Source organism: Brassica napus, chromosome C8 (assembly GCF_020379485.1).
Source record: "Brassica napus cultivar Da-Ae chromosome C8, Da-Ae, whole genome shotgun sequence".
NCBI lineage: Eukaryota > Viridiplantae > Streptophyta > Magnoliopsida > Brassicales > Brassicaceae > Brassica > Brassica napus.
Window position 1 is genome coordinate 42,543,419 of NC_063451.1, and position 20,968 is coordinate 42,564,386.

The 20,968-nt window shown below is 37.5% G+C and overlaps 4 protein-coding genes across 8 annotated transcripts; 1 reads left to right on the forward strand and 3 right to left on the reverse strand.

Moving 5' to 3' along the window:
• Nucleotides 1-519: 519 nt before the first annotated feature.
• On the reverse strand, nt 520-1,182 carry LOC106414028 (cytochrome P450 705A22-like). Its single transcript, XM_022708810.1, has one exon. It carries the CDS (start codon nt 1,180-1,182, stop codon nt 520-522), a length of 663 nt encoding a protein of 220 aa, XP_022564531.1.
• A 6,853-nt stretch (nt 1,183-8,035) lies between these two features.
• On the reverse strand, nt 8,036-9,774 carry LOC106415798 (probable purine permease 5). Of its 4 annotated transcripts, none has more exons than XM_013856590.3 (3): nt 9,614-9,730; nt 9,312-9,502; nt 8,036-9,238 (listed from the first exon to the last, which is right to left on the reverse strand). In XM_013856590.3, the coding sequence occupies exon 3, from the start codon at nt 9,228-9,230 to the stop codon at nt 8,139-8,141; it is 1,092 nt and encodes a 363-aa protein (XP_013712044.1). In that variant the 5' UTR covers nt 9,231-9,238; nt 9,312-9,502; nt 9,614-9,730; the 3' UTR covers nt 8,036-8,138. The 4 variants fall into 4 exon arrangements, with proteins under 4 accessions (XP_013712044.1, XP_013712045.1, XP_022563981.1 ...); XM_013856591.3 differs by having other exon boundaries at nt 9,433-9,502; nt 9,614-9,720; XM_022708260.2 differs by having other exon boundaries at nt 9,323-9,502; nt 9,614-9,713.
• A 1,880-nt stretch (nt 9,775-11,654) lies between these two features.
• On the reverse strand, nt 11,655-15,076 carry LOC106415094 (beta-myrcene/(E)-beta-ocimene synthase 2, chloroplastic). 2 transcript variants are annotated; one of them, XM_013855716.3, is made up of 7 exons: nt 14,806-15,076; nt 14,466-14,730; nt 13,998-14,373; nt 13,683-13,901; nt 13,397-13,535; nt 13,065-13,316; nt 11,655-12,017 (listed from the first exon to the last, which is right to left on the reverse strand). In XM_013855716.3, exons 1-7 carry the CDS (start codon nt 15,043-15,045, stop codon nt 11,712-11,714), a joined length of 1,797 nt encoding a protein of 598 aa, XP_013711170.1. In that variant the 5' UTR covers nt 15,046-15,076; the 3' UTR covers nt 11,655-11,711. The 2 variants fall into 2 exon arrangements, with proteins under 2 accessions (XP_013711170.1, XP_013711172.1); XM_013855718.3 differs by having other exon boundaries at nt 14,466-14,727; nt 14,806-15,075.
• Nucleotides 15,077-17,341: 2,265 nt separating this feature from the next.
• On the forward strand, nt 17,342-20,047 carry LOC106415096 (leucine aminopeptidase 1-like). The gene is made up of 10 exons (XM_048765024.1): nt 17,342-17,565; nt 17,637-18,042; nt 18,123-18,317; nt 18,387-18,612; nt 18,688-18,814; nt 18,891-18,986; nt 19,068-19,145; nt 19,232-19,292; nt 19,392-19,579; nt 19,740-20,047. The coding sequence occupies exons 1-10, from the start codon at nt 17,515-17,517 to the stop codon at nt 19,869-19,871; spliced, it is 1,560 nt and encodes a 519-aa protein (XP_048620981.1). The 5' UTR covers nt 17,342-17,514; the 3' UTR covers nt 19,872-20,047.
• Nucleotides 20,048-20,968: the final 921 nt, after the last annotated feature.

The window sequence follows — 20,968 nt, forward strand, 5'->3', positions numbered from 1 at the left end:
ACTGTTACATATATAATTAAATTGGCACGAATACATAAATCAAAGTAATCACTCTTTTTATTTACAATCTTTTTATGATAAATAAATAAAAAATATATTTACGTATTTTTTGTTGAAATGTTAAATTTATTTATCAATAAAAAAAAATGTTTACAATACTGAAATTTTGGTAAGATTACAAAACTAGGAAAATGAACTTGGGATAGTAACGAGACTTCCGAGTCGATCCTATATGCTTCTCTCTAGCCACCTAGTCATTATATATTTTATACCGTATATAGTTAAATTTAAATGATATTAGCATATCTCGATAAGGGTGCTTTAGCTAATGCTTTTATTCCCGCACTGTTATTACCCAGTTGAAAATTCTGATACAGTTGATTGAGGTTCATCGCCTGAACAAATGCTAGGATCAGCAACGTACTATCCAAATTTCAGAACAGTGGGAAAATAAGATTCTAAAACAAAAATAAAAGCAAAAGCTAGGCATATAATAACTGAAATAGTGATCTTCCAAATTCACAAATCTGTAATCTGCGGATTGGTAGGTAAAGGGTTTAGGGTTCGAGAAAGAGGAATGCACTCAAGAGGATGAGCCAAAGCCAAGAAGAATTGTAATCCAGAAGTCTCTTCCATGTTAACCTCATATCCTCTTTTGATTTTCCAGTCAAAGCATTGTACCATCACTCCTATTGCGGTTCCTACAATGATATAAGCTACATTTGATCCAGGACATCTTATTCTTCCACCACCAAAAGGGAGGAGCTTCATTGCCTGCTCTCTTCTCTCCTCCTCTTGCCATGATCCTGAAGAAGCTAGGAACCTCTCTGGCTTGAACTTATGAGGATCTTCCCAATAATCAGGATCTCTCATCACAGCATAAGAATTAAAAACAAGTGTTGTTCCCTTAGCTATGTAGAACCCTCCAATAGTACACTCTTGCTGAAATTCCCTAGGAAAGACGGCCCCCACTGGGTGCATTCTTAGAGTTTCATCGATGACCGCTTGCAAGTAAGGAAGTTTTGGTAGATCAGTTTCTTGAACCAACCTTTTCTTCCCCGCCACAAAGTCGATTTCTTCTCTGAGTCTCCTAAGAATATTAGGGTTGTTGATGATTTCTGCCATTGCCCACTGTGTGGTTGAAGCAGGGGAGTCCCCAGCTCCAATGAAGTGCTCCTGCATTTGTAGATTTTTATTTACTTGTATGAAGTGTGAAATCCAACTATCCAAGCAAAATGTGATCCAAGCACTCGTAATATTGAGTTCGGCTGTTGTTCAAATGCAGTTTTATTTTAAACTAGATTAGTTATCGCGTGACTATGAATGTAATTAATTTTAGATTATGATATTCATTTAGTTTTTCAAAATTTTCGTTTCATTAATCAAAACTAAGAAAATTGATCAAAATCCTAGAAGCCTGAGAATTCCAGTAAGCAAACCTTCTAAAGGGATCAAAAGACTTAGTGTTCAAAAAAAAAAAAGACTTCAAATACATATTTCAAATCAAAGTTTGTTGGGTTTTTTCTCATTAGCCCAACATTAATCACTAATCAACCTACAACCAAGAAGCCCAAGAAGAAGAAATATCTAGAGAAAAATGGAGAACAATGAAGAAGTGTGTAGAGGAAGAAGTGTGTAAAAGATGGAGAAGTGTCTAGAATTAGCTTGTAGTTACTCTTCCACTAGTATAAATAGGAGTGTAGAGCTCACTTGTATCATCATCCAAGAATCAAGAAAAGCAATTGAGAGAAAATATTCAAGAAAGAGTTCTAAAAAAGTTTCTAAAAGAATCTCCAAACACAAGCCTTAGTAGAAAATCTTTTCCCAAATACAAAAGCTATCACAAATATAAACCGTCTACATTTCATCTTAACCTCTCAAAGAAAATATTATCCGCTATCTTTCCCAACAGCTGGTATCAGAGCAAGGTTACCGTTATCTTTGAAGAAGTGAAGATGGAGGCCACCGTTACCTTTGAAGGTGACATGGTCAAGCTCACGACGGACAACTTCTCTTATTAGAAACCGATGATGGAAGATCACCTTTATTGTAAGGATTTGCATGAGCCCATCATCATGAAGGATAAGCCGGAAGGAAAGAATGATAAAGCATGGGAGATTCTTAATAGAAAGGCAATTGCCGTAATACGTAAGTATGTCGACCGATCTCTCTTTGAACATGTCTCTACCTACACAAATGCTTTTGAATTATGGACAAAACTTGAATCCATGATTCAAAAGAAAAGACCTTGAAACAAAGCTCTTCTTGTTCGACGGTTGGTAAAGTTGGAGTACAAGGATGGCCAGAGCATGATGGAACACTTGAACAATTTTAAGGGGATCGTAAATCAGCTTAACAAAGTTGATATGAAGGTTGAAGACGAAATGCAAGCCCTTTTACTCCTTAGTTCACTACCGGAGAGTTGGGACACACTAGTTGTCACTCTAAGCAATTCAGCACCGGAGGGAAAGCTTACCATGGACACCGTCACTGATAGCCTTCTAAACGAAGAAGTTCGCAGGAAGGAGCGAGGTTCGAGTTCTTATTCAGAAGCTAACATTGTTGATAGACGAGGTAGAGAAGAGACTCGTGGCCAAAACAGAAGCAGAGGACGAGACCAATCTCGAGGAAGATCCAAGTCACGTCCGAGAGTTACTTGCTATTACTGTGGCAAACCGGGTCACACGAAGTCGGAATGTCAGTTTCTCAAGAAAGACAAACAAGGCGGTAATATCAAACCAGACCGGTTCAATCCTACAAAGAAGCATGAAGACAAGACTACCACTATTGTGGAAGACCAGAGCGGAGAATTATATCTCGTTGGAGAATGTAATCTTAGCTCTGATGATAGCTCATGGATCGTTGATTCTGGTGCTTCTTTTCACGCCACCCCTCATGGAAGCTTCTTCACAACCTATCAAAGTGGTGACTTTGGTAATGTTCAAATGGGAAATCAAGGAAGAAGCGAGATCATTGGAAAGGGGGATGTTATTCTTACATCAAACACTGGATGTAAGATAGTTCTCAAGGATGTGAGACATGTTCCCGACATGCGACTCAATCTCATATCAACCGGAAAGCTCGATGATGCCGGCTTGGACAATCACTTTGGCAGTGGCAAATGGAAGCTAACCAAGGGGAGTTTGATCATGGCTCGAGGAAGAAAAGAAGGCTCTTTATATGTAACACAAGCCAAGCTTTGCAAGGAAGAAGTAAATGTCGCAAGTGATGACATCGATATATGGCACCGAAGACTCGGGCAAATGAGTGAGAAAGGTTTAAACATACTTTCTCGCAAGAAACTTATTCCTGATATGAAAGGTCTCTCTCTCTTACCATGTCATGATTGCTTAGCCGGAAAACAACATAGAGTCGCTTTCCGAAGATCGTCTGCGCATATGAGAAGAAAACATATTCTTGATCTTGTGCATACTGACGTATGCTCCATGTCCGAGAAATCCAATGGAGGGGCATCATATTTCGTCACCTTTATTGATGACTATTCAAGGAAGGTATGGATATACCTTTTGAAGTCAAAAGATCAAGTTCTTGATGCTTTCAAGGAGTTTGTAGCCCAAGCAGAGCGAAGTACGGGTCAAAAACTCAAGTGTGTACAATCTGACAATGGTGGAGAGTATCGAGGTCCCTTTGAAGCATTTTGCAAAGCTCATGGAATCAGAATGGAGAAGACACCACCAAAGACGCCACAATTGAACGGGCTAGCAGAAAGAATGAATCGAACGATCACAGAAAGAGTTCGGTGCATGTTCTCTCACGCTAAACTACCCAAGCCATTTTGGGGAGAAGCCATAAAGACTGCAGTGGACGTCATAAATCTTACACCATCAGATCCTTTGGAAGGCGATGTCCCAGAGGAAGTTTGGTCGGGTAAGAAGGTCTCTTACAACCATTTGAAGGTGTTTGGTTGCAGAGCGTTTGTCCATATACCTAAGGATGAACGAGCCAAGCTAGACTCCAAGAGTATAGAGTGCATCTATCTTGGGTCACCAAGAGATGATTTCGGCTATCGGCTTTGGGATCCGGTTAACAGAAAAATTATCCGGAGCAGAGAAGTTGTTTTCTTCGAAGATCAAACAATCGAAGACATCAACAAATCAAAGAAACCAAAGCTAAGGGTTGTAAGGAATGAAGATTCTCATAAGCCTCAAGATCATGAACAAGTGATTGGAGATGATGGCGAAGGAGATCTTATCATGGATCTGAATGGTGATGAAGGTGAAGAAGAAGTTCAAGTGGAGCCAGAGGAAGAACATGAGCCAAGAAGATCTGGAAGAGAGACAAGACCATCTGTAAGATATTATCGAGATGAGTATGTTAATCTTACAGATGAGGGGGAGCCTCAAAGCTATGAGGAGGCCATAGGAGACACTCATAATGATGAGTGGGTTGAAGCTATGCAAGATGAAATGCAAGGCATGATAATCACACTTATGAGCTGATGAAGCTACCAAAAGGAAAGAGAGCCTTGAAGAACAAGTGGGTGTACATGTTGAAGTATGAGGAGAGAAGCTCAAATCTAAGATACAAAGCCCGATTGGTTGTGAAAGGATTCAACCAGAAGAAAGGCATAGATTTTGAAGAAATATTCTCTCCAGTGGTGAAGATGTCCTCTATCCGAATGGTTCTTGGTCTAGCAGCGGTTCTAGACTTGGAGATTGAACAACTCAACGTCAAGACGGCTTTTCTACATGGTGAACTCGAGGAGGAGATCTATATGGAGCAACCTGAAGGATTCAAGGTTCCAGGAAAAGAAGACTTGGTGTGCCGATTAAAGAAGAGTCTTTACGGCCTCAAGCAAGCTCCAAGACAATGGTACAAGAAGTTTGACTCCTTCATGGTGGATCACAACTTCAAGAAAACCAAGAATGATCATTGCGTTTTCATAAAGAGGTACGAAAGCGGCGACTTTCTCATATTATTGCTCTATGTTGATGATATGTTAATTGTGGGCCAAGATCACAACAAGATAGCTGCATTGAAGAAAGATTTGGGAAGGAGTTTTGCGATGAAAGATCTGGGGCAAGCGAGATAGATTCTTGGAATGAAGATCACTCGGGATAGACCAAAGAAGCTTTTATGGCTGTCTCAAGAAAGATATGTTGAAAGGGTGTTGGAGAGATTCAAGATGCACAAAGCAAAGCCGGTGAACACTCCACTTGGTGGACATTTCAAGCTAAGTTCGAAGCAAAGTCCAACAAGTGAGAAGGAGAAAGAGGAAATGAAGACTACCCCATATGCATCAGCAGTGGGCAGTCTCATGTATGCTATGGTGTGCACCAGACCCGACATTGCCTATGCTGTAAGAGTTGTGAGTCGCTTTCTATCGAATCCAGGAAAGGAGCACTGGAAAGCAGTTAAGTGGATCCTACTGTATCTACGAGGCACAACGAAGAAGTGTCTATGTTTTGGCAATGGAAAACTTGAGTTGAACGTCTACACCGATGCAGATTGGGCTGGTGATAAAGATTCAAGGAAATCAACATCAGGATTTGTTACTACCTTTGCAGGGGGAGCTGTTTCCTGGCAATCGAAGCTACAAAAGTGTGTTGCCTTATCCACCACAGAAGCGGAGTATATCGCAGCAACGGAAGCATGCAAGGAGATGCTATGGATGAAGAACTTCTTGCTTGAGTTGGGAGTAAAGCAAGAAAAGTACAACATGTTATGGGACAACCAAAGTGCTATTCACTTAGCAAAGAATCCAACGTTTCACTCCCGCTCGAAGCACATCGACATTCGGCATCATTGGATCCGAGAAGTTCTTGAAGATAAGAGCATACATCTCAACAAGGTACACACAGACGAAAACTGGTCAGACTTTATGACCAAGGTATTACCGATCAAGAAGTTTGAAGATTACTGCAAAGGCATGGGCATGACGACTGTCTCGGGCTAAATCGGGAAGGAGGAGATTTGTTGGGTTTTCCCTCATTAGCCCAACATTAATCACTAATCAACCTATAACCAAGAAGCCCAAGAAGACGAAATATCTAGAGAAAAATGGAGACGAATGAAGAAGTGTGTAGAGGAAAAAGTGTGTAGAAGATGGAGAAGTGTCTAGAATTAGCTTGTAGTTACTCTTCCACTAGTATAAATAGGAGTGTAGAGCTCACTTGTATCATCATCCAAGAATCAAGAAAAGCAATTGAGAGAAAATATTCAAGAAAGAGTTCTAAGAAAGTTTCTAAAAGAATCTCCAAACACAAGCCTTAGTAGAAAATATATTTTCCAAATACAAAAGCTATCACAAATATAAACCGTCTATATTTCATCTTAACCTCTCAAAGAAAATATTATCCGCTATCTTTCCCAACAAAGTTGACGGTAATTGCTGCCATTGTTGCTTAAAAGCAAAGAAGAGGGATGAAACAGATGACTGCTTAAATCCATTAATATAAGATGGTGAATCAATGGAGATCTGAAAGTATATAATAGTGTATAGCAGAAGTTGCTTGCTGTATTCGTGATCAGGTTAATGGTTGTGTCTCAAGGTTAATTGACTTAAGATGAGGAATATATGACCAATGAGAGCACCCTATCCACTAATCAATGACTGAAAGGATGGTCACTAAAGTGTTAAGTAAGACATTAAGTTCAAGGAACTTTAAAATAATCTTACTAGTCATACACTCTAGTGACCACCCTATCCATGAATCTTTTAAGATTTGTTTCATCGATCCATGAATTCGGTTAAAACCCTAGAAAATAACTATGAAACAACTCTAACATAGCACCATAAACTATGTAAAGAGATGAAGAAAAACTTATCATCTATAAAAAGAAATCTAAAGGAGTTAATGAATCTTCTTAGAGATGCATTGTAAAGATTTGTCTTCCCAAAATCACAGAATGAAAAGCTACTCTTAGTCTGAATAGAAAATAAAGCATAGTCTAAAATATGACTAAAATAAGTGTAAATAGGTCTAAAAATGGTTATGATCAGATCTAAGGTGATTTGAGTCAAAAAAAAGGATCAGCCGGGCTGGATCAGTCGGTCTCTGAAAGAAATGGGGATTTTCTCAACTATATCGGATTGGATCGACTAGTCCCTTCTGGACCAAACAATTTTATCTCACATTCACATGGATTGACCAGTCTCTGAGAGGGATCTACCAATCTTATCTTCTGGCTCTTGACAATCTCCTTTATCTTCTCGGTTACTCGGATCGACCACTCCACTCTTTAGACTAACCGATCCTTGGGTCTTTTCACTCTTTTTGCTTGTTTTAGTCCACTTTGCTGCAAAAGCTTTAATAGTCATCCAAAACTATTTTTGACATGAAATAAACGGCGTACCTTTTTCATGATGGGTCAACAAGGAAATGAGAAGAGCGGCTTAAGCCATTAGGTGTACATGCTTTCCAAAAGTGGAAGCTTCTAATTCTTTCTATTTGATTGGAAATTGATCAATCTAGCCATGAGCAAGTTAAAAAAGATCTTTAACAGGCCTTGGAGGACCGAACCTACGTATTTGGCAAAATATGGGGATGTGGCAAAATATGGGGATGATTACTTGTGGCTAGGAGTGAACCAAGATCGGATATAGTTGGTTTTCCGTGAAATCTATTTCAGTAGAGCGTATGATGTCACAATAAGGATTAAAAATGACTTGATAGACACTCTTCATGTCGTACAACGTTTTCAGCAAATAAAAAAAAAATAAACTCTCTCTATTTTATTTTTATTTTCGTAATCTCATTTATGGTTTTACAAGTCCTCAAAAATCAAGTATCAAACGGTATTGATCCAACAATCCAAGAGACAGGCTCAGAAGATCTCAAGATTGGATATCTTTGCAGTGCTGACTCTACCTTCTAACCGCTCGAGCATGCAGCAAATAGTTGGTTTCATTGAAAACACATGTGCAATCTAAATGTCTGCAAAATCTTTGTTCCCCTTAAAAAAGTTTTATTTTTTGGTCTGTTTCCATGGCTGCTCCAAGTTATTCATGTGTATTGATTATATATATATGGGGTTCGTTTTCTTTCACATCTCTTCTTGCTACACATAAAACTTGTTCCATCAGCTTACAACTTTAGTAGCCGCAATATAATCATATATATTACATGAATCAGATCACAGTCTTAGGAATAGAAAACAGAGGAATAGGCTGCAAACTAGGAAGAAGAGGAAGCAGCTTGAGTGCTTGGGGTTGGGCTCGAGCTCCCGTAGATGTAAGAGCTAAATCCCCAAAACGTCAAGATCAAAGACAGAATCTTAAACCCACTCATCGGATCATGCATCAATATCACAGCTGCTACGCTAGTGATGGGCACTCTCACGGCGTTAAGCACTCCAGCCATGACCGTGGACGCCAGAAACAAGACAGCAGTCGCCCCAAGAACACCCAACTGAAACGTGACCGCGCTCCAGACAAGAACCTGAACGTACCGAGACTCCCCGCCTTCGAAACTCTTAGCCTCGTGACTCATCCCTTGTAAATCTCTGCTCACAACCATCCCGAGAGTGGTAAACGCAAACGCCACCAAGGAAACCATCACCTGCTGCTCCAAAGCCACGTGGAAGAACCTCCTCCCCAGCAGCTTCACGAACACAAGCTCCGACAAGGCGAAAATGAGCCCGTGGAGCGCGGACCCCATAATGTCCCAAAAGAAACCGGCAAAGTACTGGCGGTTGCTGACGTAATCATACCGGTCAGAGCTAGAATCCAGCGCTATGATAGCCATGGCGCCAGTTATTATCACAATGGAGTTGATGACAGAAGCGTTCATGGGGTTTTTGACAATGAGGTAGCCGAACAAAGCGGAGAAGGCGAGGGAAGAGGACGCCAGAAGAGAGGAGGTCGACGCGGGGAGGTAGGCGTAGGCGTAAGCGTACATAAGGTTATCCGCGGCGCTCAAGAAGCCGAGGAGGGTGTAAGAAAGAAGGAGCTTTGCGTTGAGAGGTGTTGGTTTGATCTTTCGGAAGATGTATAAAGGAAGCAAGATGAGACAAGTGATTGGCCATCCAGCGACGGCGGCCCACGAGATGATCCATTTGCTCTGGCCGCCGTTCGAGAAGTAAAGACGAGAGAGTAGACTAGAAGCTGGGAAGGCCGTGAGCATTGACGTGCAGCTGAGAGTCAGGAGAATCCAATGTGAATGGGGCTTTGATTCATAAGCTTCTTTCGTCGATTTCTTGACGTTGGAAACCCAATTTGAATATGAAAAGGAAGCAGCAGGTGGGCGCTGCTCTGTTGTTTCATCCATTAGAAGTCCTGAAACATGTTAAACACATGAACATCAGAGAAAAGCTTTTGACTTTAGCTGTGAGTTGTGCAAATGAGAAACCCGTGAACAACAGTCGATGAAGGCCTCGTAGATCGGATTTAACAAGACATGAGTCTGCCCTGAATCTCGACAACTAAAAATCAAAACTTTTATGCAATTTCTCGAATGGGTTTAGACGAAAATCGTCTTAGGCTTGTCGCAAACCGAAAAAGATCGAAGCTTTAGCAGATTCTGATGAGTTTGTCGTAGCCCTAAGTACAGAAACAAAGATTGTTCAACAAGTTACTCAAGTTTTCTACGATTGGAATCAAATTTAACAAGAAAAACCCAAAATTGAGAAAGAACAGTTTAAGAGTACTCACTGACTGACTCTGGGTTATCATCGTCTTTGAAAGTTGTCATTTCCTCAAAACCTCTTATTATTTTTTTTATGAGTGTTTTCCTTTCAGACCGCAATTATTTCCGGTGAAGAAAGAAACTGATGCGGTAGGGATCACGTGCTTTATGACCACGGTTCCTTAGCCGTCGGATTCGCTAAGCTAACTATTAACGGTTGAGATCTTGAGATTGTAATTTATGTTTGTTTCTACGATAGTGACCACTGACCCGTATGTTTGCCAATGGTTTATTTGCTATGGTTGTTGATATGATATTTTAAAGGACGGTTTTGTCAAGTGACGTGGAGAATCTGTCACCTTTCTCTCTCTTTCTACTTTGTGATAACTAGGATTACATTTGTCTCATTTCAAAAAAAAAAAAAAACAAGCCGAGGATGTCTCTTATTTCACCTCGTACTATATTCTAAAATAATAAAGTAATGGACATAAAATAAAAATATTATTCCATTTATAAAGTAATTTTTTTTTCATTACTTTTATCTTTTCACTATGTTTTATAGTAAAATAGGGAATGAAAGTTAGAAATACCCTAAGATGGTCAAATTTCAAACGATCAGTCTGTGTAATCTCCTATATATTAATTGAGTATCATTTAAAAAATTGTAACTTTAAGTTTGTACTAATTAAAAAGAGACTATGTTTAGGTGTCACTTAATTAAAATGTCAATTTAGATTATGTGACGGTTTAAAAATCAATTGAAAAAAAATGTTGGTTCAAATCCAATTACTAGGAAACATTATATTAACCCAAAATATAAAAATCGTGTATTTTTCCTTAAATAAAAGCTACAGAATTACCTAATATGGTTAACATATATATGGTAATTAATGACTATGAATAATAAAGATTTGATAACAATTTTTTGCATATTTTTTCATTTTTGTTTAATTTTATATTATTAAAAAATTAAACAATTACATTAACCATATAATAAAAAATTTAGATTTTTTTCTTATATGTTATATTTTGATTTTTTTTTAAATGACTTTAAATTAAAAAAATGAGGAAGTTTTATATGTTATATTTTAAATTTTTTAAAACGACTTTAAATTAAAAAAGAGGAAGTCTTATATGTTATATTTTCTTATGTGTTAGATACTCTTTTTCTTATATGTTATATTTTGAATTTTTTAAAATGACTTTAAATTACAAAAATGTAAGTTTTCTTTAAGCATACGACAAAAAACATTAAAATGATGTGTATCAATTTGATGGTTGATCTGAAACTTTTCAAAACCATATGAAAGATAAATGTCAAAATAATTCAACTGTGAAAAAAAGTACCGTTCACTTTTTTCAAGAATGTGTTCGGTGGAAAAAATAAGGTTTTTGTGTCATAATTTGGTTAATGTCAAATCCGATCAACCCATGATATATTAATTATAGTTTAGTTCCATAATTTTTAATAAAAATTGATCCGGTCCATCGGAAATAAATTATATAATAACAACAAAAATATTGTATATGTATAAATAAAATGATCAAATATAAAAAAAAAATTATCGATAATATATATAAATAAACTCACCCTGCGCAAAGCGCAGATCTTATCCTATTATAAGTTATAAGATAGTCTTAAAAGTCTTAAGCCATAGATTGAAGAAAGTTTTGCAATAACGTATTTGTGAGATTCAATCCATCTTGTTGTGGATAGACAGAACACAAATAATATTATCATCGTTCAAGAGATGTTTTATGCGTTAAGAACAAATCCAGGTGGAAAACACAAGCGAATGAACATAAAAAAAAATGAGCAAAGCATATGTTCGTATGCAATGGGAGTTTATTAAAGTTGTTATGAAGAAGATGGATCTTCATAAACTTGGATTGAGCGGATAATGTGACGCATAACGTCTGTTATGTATCATGTTCTCATGAATGGCAACCCAAGAGAAAATATTGTCCTAGAAAAAGGATTACGTAAGGAGATTTTTTGTCTCTTTTCTTTTTCATTTTATGGACGAAAGCGCTCGTTAATCGTTTTAACCATGTGGAAAGTCAAAGTAAAATAACGGGGATGTGCATTCGCATGCTAAACATAATTTTAATGCAATATGTAAGTTAGTCTAAGGGAATGGGATTAACTAATGTAGACAAGATACGATCAACAGTCTTTGCTTTCTCCGGAGAGCCGTGGCCATCACCGTATTGATACATACATTGCGACATGCGTGCTAGATTTATTGCAACTTCCACAAAACCCCGTGGAAGTAACGATGAGTCATGTGAAATTATCTCGTTATTCATCTCATTCCATGTGTTGCTGATCATGTCTTCCACGTACGCACGTGACTTTTCTTCCGAAGCTCCTGTCTCATTCATGTAACACTGGACCGATTTGAGAACGTCACCTCTTTTCAATTCATCCTACATCAATAGACAAACTCGTATATACCAGATAAGAGCATGATTATAGCTTGATACCCGATACGGGGTACTTAATTTTTTTTTTTTTTGATTTTTTTTTGTCCTTAAAAAAAAATTGAACCAATCGCGGACCGCCACGTGTTAGTGGGGCCCGCAAACATTAAAAAACCCAGTACAAGATCGATCCTTCACTCGCGACTTTCGTGACCGTTTTTTAAAAAACACGTGGGACCCACACATTGAAATCACACATAATCGGGTTTTAGAAACCGTGATAATTATGGTCTAACCCTTTTATTTTTTTTCATATATATAGTTAATATAATTCTTTGATGTTTTCATATTGTCCTGTATATTGCTAAAAGAGAAATTTCCTAGGATAGACCTAAAAAGTTTTTGTCACAAATATAGACCTTAAAATAAAAATGACCAAAATAGACTTAAATGTTTTATCAAAAGAAGTAAATATACACATATATCCCTAGGGTTAATTAATTTAGACATTAGGGTTTAGAGTTAATTGGTGGTGTTTAGGGTTTAGAGTTAAGGGGTGGTGTTTAGGGTTTAGGGTTCAGGGTTTAGGGTTTAGAGTTTAGGGTTTAAGGTGTAGAGTTGAGTAGTGGGGTTTTGGGAATAAGATTACAAATTTTTAAAAATTAAAAAGAATTGAAAAAAATTAAAAACTTTCAAAATTAAAAATGTTATTTTGGTCATTTTAGTTTTTGAAATCTATTTTTGTGATAAAAACTTTAAGAAAATCTATTTGAGAGAATTTTCCTTGCTAAAATGTTGACCTCTCAAACTTTTTTTTTTTTGAAACACGACCTCTCAGTTATTATCATTTAGTTTTTAGGATATAAACTAGAGAAGCAGATAGTTAAGGTTCATATATAGTTTCATAAGTTATTATCATGATTTAACTTGTCTAATAGGTAGGATATGAATCACTCACGTCAATATAAAAAAAAAAAATCGTTAGAAATGTTGTGAAGTTTCACGCTCGTAATTTTTTAAATAATAGTGTACAATAGAGAAACAATTACTTACCGGCGAAGTTCCAAGGTCGTTGGCTAGGCGAAACACGATTGCAGAGCATCGGACGACATGTTGTTGGTGTCGGGACAAAGTCTCCAAGACCTGACTAGAGATTTTGTCGGAAAAGACGCAGTAAAAGTGGGCTAATAAAGTTGGGGCCGATATTGAAATCCAAGCATTTTGCATGTACTCTTCAACACTTGGTTTGTGTTTCTTTTTGTGCCACTTTGCTTCAACTAGATATGCTTTACATAAATCTCCCCACTCATTTTAAGATGATTAAAAGCGTTGTTAATTAGAATTTTATCATAAAACCGATAATTATAAAATCCGTATATACTTACCGACTTTTTTAGGAAAGGGATCACATTAATATTTTTATCTTTGAGAATATCACGGCCAATGCTATTTGTTTCATTGTATAATACAAGATAACACAGCTTCATGTACTCGGGAAGTTCATCAAGCCGATTTACATCCCAACTGTAACACACACAAACACATATACATATAGATAAATCATAAATAACTTCTGACCCACGATATGTGCATTATATATGTTTCAATTAAAATTCTGTGCTTTTAATAATTTTTAAAATAAACCAAGAGAAAAAGAAAATGAGTACTTACTTTTCAACGATGGCAGTGAATTGTTGAAGTTCATCAAGAGTGCCATAGACATCGTAGATGTCATCGATGGTTGTAATAAGTGCATTTATTTTGGTCATTACTCGTCGAACGTATCCAAATTGAGGCTCTTGGATTTGTCCAACAGTCCAAAAATAATTCTCTACTATTCTGTCCCTTGCAAAGTGAAGTTGATTACTCAAGCCTGTCTCCTTCCACCAGCTTCACGCCACATATAAACAGTGCAGAAAAGAAAGAATTTACTGCCTACATTATTTTGTTGTGAATAAATATATTGTCTATTGTAACCAATATTACCTTGAGAGGTATTTGAGTTCTTCTTGATGAACAGCTTGTACGATATTGAAGTCGATCTTGGCGAATTCGATCAAGACATCATGTTTACTGTACGCATCTATGTACCGTCTTGTCTCTAGCCTTTTCATTCTCCAATGGTACGGCATCTCTAGTGCTTCAACGGCCATCTCAAGGACATTTACATCGTAAGTATTATGATCAGGGCTATCTATGATTTTTCTTAGTTGTTGGTTTGCATAAGGCCTAATGACTTTATGCAATTTTGTATCCAATTTTGTTGCAAGATACGATGCTTCGTATACAGAGATGAGCCCTCTTATATCATCATTCTCGAAGGTACCATCTTCTATTTTGTTGATGAACACATCAAATATGCCTGAAAAGAAACGTAGTTAACATGCATGCATAGAATTTTAAATACAAAAATTAGAATTTCCTGATATGAGGAATAGTTATTATTGTACTAACCTTCTGAGACATTGAAACTATGTTCTCTAAGTAGTCGAAATTTGAGTGCCGTGGCATGTAAATCTTCTTTGCCACATTCTCTTACATTATTATGATAAAAATCCGTTAAAATGTTGTCAATCTTACTCTCAAAATGATATGAGACCCCAAGTCTCTGTAATTTGTCAACTAGCTCCAATTGCTCAAGAGGAGTCGTCGTCTCATCAAGCACCTTCCTCACCTTTTCTTTTAGAGAGTCTCTATCTCTCACACAATTTGCTCTCTTCTTGGGTAGTATTGTTATGTTAGCTTAGCAAATTCGATCGTATATATATATTACGATACACAGAAATACACGTACCACATATATATTCTCGAGCGAAAGAAGGAATTCGTGGTCCCAACGAGAAGGCTGATAGTTGGCTGAGCCTCGAAGAGTGTCAACAGTAGCAGCAACCGTTTTGGTCTTCACTGATGTCCATGCCAAACGCCGAGGACTTCGAGAAGTGGTTGAAAGCCTAAGAGCATTATGATAAATATGAGTTGAACCAATACATAAAGTAGACATTGAATTATATTTTAGCGTGGCTGATGGTTTCATGACTGCATTCGAGTCAGGTTTATATATGTAGGGCTACGCAGCCTAGGCTAACTCTCAAGCGTTATGTGGCTCTTATATGTGAAAAGTGTTATGGGATTAGCCTCTAAAGGTATGTGTGATCTTCGTGCTATTGCCTGTCCTATCTTGCTGTCATATGATTGACACCAAAACATGGTCCCCCAGGACCCCCATCAGTCGCATGAGAAACACATTCCTATTTCAAATTTCAAATCAGAATCAAATTCAAGTAAAATATCTTTTAAATACCTTCGATCATTCTTTGTGCTCCACAAACCAACATGTTCAGATCTAATTTTAATTCATTTTTCTGATATTATTATTTTTAATTGTTTTTAATAATTAAATAATTTAAAATATTTTTCGATTAAAAAAACAACTTAATAATTAATATGCTAATAATTAATTTTGAGGTTTAAAATATAAGTAAATGCTATTTAAAGGATATTTTGTGATTTTTTCAATTATATTTGAATATCTACGCTTAGCCTATGTAGCCACCACCAGTTGATTAAAAATCAAATTAATATAAAATATGCTAATAAATAATTTTAAGGTTTAAAATGTAAGTAAATGTCAGATCTTTTGTGATATTTTTTCAATTATAAATTGAATATCTACACTTAGGTATCCATCACCAGTTAAGTAATGAGAGATGAAATCAGTTACAATTTGTAACATGAAAGCAACGATGCATGGTAATAATTAGGTCTCGCCGTTCGGGTTTGGATCGAGTATTTTGGATTTTTGGGTTTATATTTCTAGGTTTTATTTTAATATTTTATTAGTACATGTCGGTTCAAATAATAGCATTTCACATTCGGTTCAAATTTGTATTGCATCGTAAAATAACCATTATCATTTAGATTCAGATTATATCGGTTCAGTTTGGATATACTCCAAAGTAAAAGACAAAATTTAAAATCAAAACATAAGAAAAACCACTTTAAATAGCAAAAAAAATAATCGAACACACATCAAACTGGTAAAATAACAATAAAGTTTTGAATCAAACATGAGAACAAACATCATTTATAAAACATATGTTCGGGATACCTCCAGGTTAATCAAAAAAAAACAATATGCATTATTTTATAGATAGAGTAAACTTGTTATTTCAACAAACAAAATGTGAAGTATTTATTTGTAAGTAATTGAGTATTTAAGGTATTTATTTAAATTCTAATGCTTATTTTTATATGTCATATCAAAATAAATATTTAATTGAGTAATTGAAGTACTTACATATGTTTATATTGACTATTAATTTCAGATTAGTTGGACGGGTTCGATTAATAAAGTTCGAATATTTTTGTACTATCCTATAACGGATCGGATTTTTCGGTTCAGATCTCGGAGTCCGGATTTTATGCCCAGCAATAGTATTGTGTAAATTAACTTTCTTTATGAAGACAAACACTAGAAAATTAGAAATGATCGGTGATTTCAATCCTGCAAGCTGTATGCACTTTCGCGTAGGCTTCACAACTCAATTGGGCCACGTTGTTATGGTTGGGGTTTGTGAGATCGTTGGCGTATCTCATTCGTCGGTATTTTGCCCATCTCCGAAGATGATTCTATTATTAAGCACGACGAAATAATAAGAGAACAAGAGCACATCGATATAGTATGAATTAAAGCTTTCAAAAATCGATATCATTCATTTTTTTCATGTTCTTGTTTTCCCTTTCTGTTATATGAACCTTTTATGTTGGTCTTCTTTGACTATCTAACACTTGTCTCGAGTAATTAACAAAACTGAGAATAGTCTACAAGGAATTAAAAAACCATAACCGAAGCTAGAATAATGTCCATAAGCCATCCGATGATCAGTTTGATTTTTATGTTCTTTAAAAAAATAAAAACTTATGATGTCTGCGGCTGCCGTAAATAAAAAAATCGATACTTCGATTAGACCGTTGTTGACAAAATAAACTGAGAAAATTTATCAGTTATCGACTAGCCTCCATGTTTGACTAGTATACGAATAGTTGAACTGGTTTTTGTAACGCAGCTTCTAAAAAAAGTTTCATGGGATTCGATACTCACACATAAGCAGAAGTATAACTAAACCTAGTCAAAAGTCAAAATAATTCTGATTCGGTTTATATGGTTTTGGTTGGAGTTATGTTTGGTTCAGTAAAAAATTAATCAACTAGACATGATATCCCAATTATAATTAAAAATTTAGTCATTGTTTAGCAAAAATGCTAAACTTCGAAAGTATTCTCATTGAAGATATCTCACATTATTTTTCAAAAATGTGTTAAATAAAATATCATAAAAAAATAATTAAATCAACCCAAGCACATTTCTATCTATATACTATGTGGTATATATATATATATACACGATCGCTCTGATCACTTTCATCGCTTCTCCTTTCTATTTTCTTCTTCCTCCTCAAATCACACACCTCTCCATTAGTTCTCACCAAAGAGCCAAAGCCAAATGGCTCACTCTCTCGGCCTCACTCAACCCAAACCCACCGACCATCCCAAGGTTTCTTTTCTATTCTCTCTAACATTTTGATCTACTCAGTTTCGTTGACTCGATTTTATGCTCTGGAGCAGATCTCGTTCGCCGCCAAGGAGATCGACGTGACGGAGTGGAAAGGAGACTTACTCGTCGTCGGCGCGACGGAGAAGGACTCGACTAAAGACTCAGCCTCAAAGTTCGAGAACCCGATCTTGAACAAGCTCGACGCTCACTTGAGTGGACTCTTGGCTCTGGTCTCGTCTGAAGAGGATTTCTCCGGTAAACCGGGTCAGTCAACGGTTCTTAGACTTCCCGGTTTAGGGTCGAAACGGATCGGTTTGATCGGTTTAGGAAAGTCCGCTTCTTCTCCCGCGGCTTTCCAAAGCCTTGGTGAAGCTGTTGCTACGGTTGCCAAAGCTTCACAGTCTAGCACCGTTGCTGTCGCTCTTGCCTCTCATGATAATGAATCAAAGCTTAGCTCTGCATCAGCTTTAGCTTCAGGTAAACGCAAAGTTCGAGTCTTTGGATCAAGGGGTTGACGCAAGTTTGAGTCTTTTATTGTTTGCTTGTGGTGTGGATAGGCGTAGTGCTTGGGTTGTTTGAGGATGGTAGGTTTAAATCTGAGTCAAAGAAACCGTCTTTGAGCTCTGTTGATATCATTGGATTTGGAACTGGACCTGAGCTGGAGAAGAAGCTCAAGTATGCTCAAGATGTTTCCTACGGTGTTATTTTCGGGAGAGAGCTCATTAACTCTCCTGCCAATGTGCTCACTCCCGGTATGGATCTGTGGATATCAGAGTTGTTGTTTTCATTGTGTCGTTCTAATGGTTCTGTGTTTGTTTCAGCTGTGCTTGCTGATGAAGCAGCTAAAGTGGCTTCTACTTATAGTGATGTGTTCACTGCTAATATCTTGAACGAGGAGCAGTGCAGAGAGTTGAAGATGGGTTCTTATCTAGCTGTTGCTGCTGCTTCGGCTAATCCTCCTTTCTTCATCCACCTTGTGTATAGACCTCCGAGTGGCGATGTTAAGACCAAGCTCGCTCTTGTTGGAAAAGGATTGACCTTTGACAGGTGATCACTTTGAGCATTCCATTTTATGTTTTTTGATGTTTAGTGGTTGTTGATTGAGAGTCTTGGGTTTTACAGTGGTGGCTACAACATTAAGGCTGGACCTGGCTCCTCTATTGAGCTCATGAAATTCGACATGGGCGGTTCAGCTGCTGTTCTTGGTGCTGCGAAAGCCGTTGGTGAGATTAAACCTCCTGGTGTTGAGGTAAGCTTCCCCCATTCACATTCTTTTGAAGCTAGAGTTTGTTAACACAACTAACCAATTGGTGCTCCACAACCAGGTTCATTTCATCGTTGCAGCTTGTGAGAATATGATTAGTGGAACTGGAATGAGACCTGGTGATGTCATCACAGCCTCTAACGGAAAGACCATTGAGGTGTCAAATAACTCTTTCATTCAGGTTTGAGCTTTTGCTGTTTTTCCTAACGATGCTAAGTCTTGGAAATGGTGTTTTCAGGTCAACAACACAGACGCTGAAGGTCGTCTAACACTTGCTGATGCTCTAGTTTATGCTTGTAACCAGGGCGTTGACAAGGTATTGCGATGTTTTTCTTTGCTCTTACTGATAAGAGAAGCTATATAAGCTTGTTTATGTTAAAAAGTGTGAATTTGAACTTGCAGATTGTTGACCTGGCTACATTGACGGGGGCATGTGTTATTGCTCTTGGAACATCAATGGCAGGTATATAGCTAAATAATCCTAAAGAAACCATGCATTGGGATCGTTTTATATGTATGAAGATTGGCTCATGATGGTTGTTCGGTGCTTTTCACTTGGCAGGAATTTACACACCTAATGATGAGCTTGCAACGGAGGTGATTGCTGCATCAGAGAAGAGTGGAGAGAAGCTGTGGAGGATGCCATTGGAGGAGAGCTACTGGGAGATGATGAAGTCTGGATGTGCTGATATGGTCAACACAGGCGGGCGAGCAGGAGGCTCCATCACCGCAGCTCTCTTCTTGAAACAGGTGAAACCAAATACTATTTTTAATGACAATAACATAAAATAATTGTGAAAATGACAAAACAATCTGGACATGTTATTGATCTAAAATAATGTTAAAAAAATGAGAAAACAATGGTGAATAGATGACAAAATAATATGCTAATATTTTTGTGTCGGGTCAGTTTGTGAGCGAGAAGGTGCAGTGGATGCATATAGACATGGCTGGACCGGTGTGGAACGAGAAGAAGAAGTCTGGGACTGGGTTTGGTGTTGCGACGCTTGTCGAATGGGTGCAGACGAATTCTTCTGCGTAGATGTAACCTGGAGGATGAGATAAAAAGAGTGAGAGAGACCCTAATGTTTTTCTGGTGTTGAAGTGATTACTGGTCGTATAATAACGTGTCAAAAGTTGTGTTAAATGTTTTTTACTTTTTTGAACAGTAGATTATCATATGTTGAATAAAGGGGTCCCTTTGCTTTGTCGTTCAAAGACACGTCTGAAATTTCCTTCCTTCTGTCTGAATCCTCGACATTGGTCCTCAAGTAAATCCTTAAATTATTGTGCTGCAGATAAGATAATGAGATTGTTACTGAAAAAAAAACCAGGATAGACTTGAAAAAAAAATTGAAAAAAAAATGGAGTTATCTCTGGAAGTCTCTTCTTCTTATCAACACCGGATCTTTCAGAAGGAGAGCTTCACAGGTTTGGTTTTGTTTTCCATCACCGGGTTCTTTCGATATATGGTGTATGGATCCCGATGGTTTGGGCTTTCGACTCCAGGAAGTGGTGGTTCCTTCAATGCTATCTTCGCTGGCTTTCGTCTCCGGGAAAAGATGATTCTATAACATCGTCTTCGCCGGCTTTTCACCGGAGTTATCCCGGTTCCGTTTGATTGTCGCTTCATGTCTTTCGATCTACCACCGACTCTCGATTTGATCCTCTGTCGCCTTCCTTTTCCAGAGATTAGATCGTTCCATCTTCAAACTAATCTCAATCTTTAAAGAAGGTTGCTTGTTCAAGTAGGAAGATCGGAGTTCTTTTAAACTGATTGAAGACGGTGGTTATCTTTCCTGAAATGGTGATCTGATCGTATTCTGGCCTTTCGTAAAGACTGCTTAGTTGGTATTTCACTGATTTGTCTCCGCCGACGGTGGAGCTCCGGCGTGGCTCTTTTCAGAGGAGGTGATGACTCTCTCTTGACGCGTGTTCTCTGAATCGTTCGTCGATCCTACACGTGGTGGATGGGTGTCGCTTTGCTTCTTCAACGGTTTTTTTTCTTTTTGGGCTTACGACCCAAAAAGTTGTTTAATGTTGGCCCGTTTGTCTTGGCTTTTTGTGTTGTTATGTTTGGGTTTTGCTCCTCGGTTTTGGTCCCTATAATAAATTCCCAGTTGACAAAAACAAAAAAAA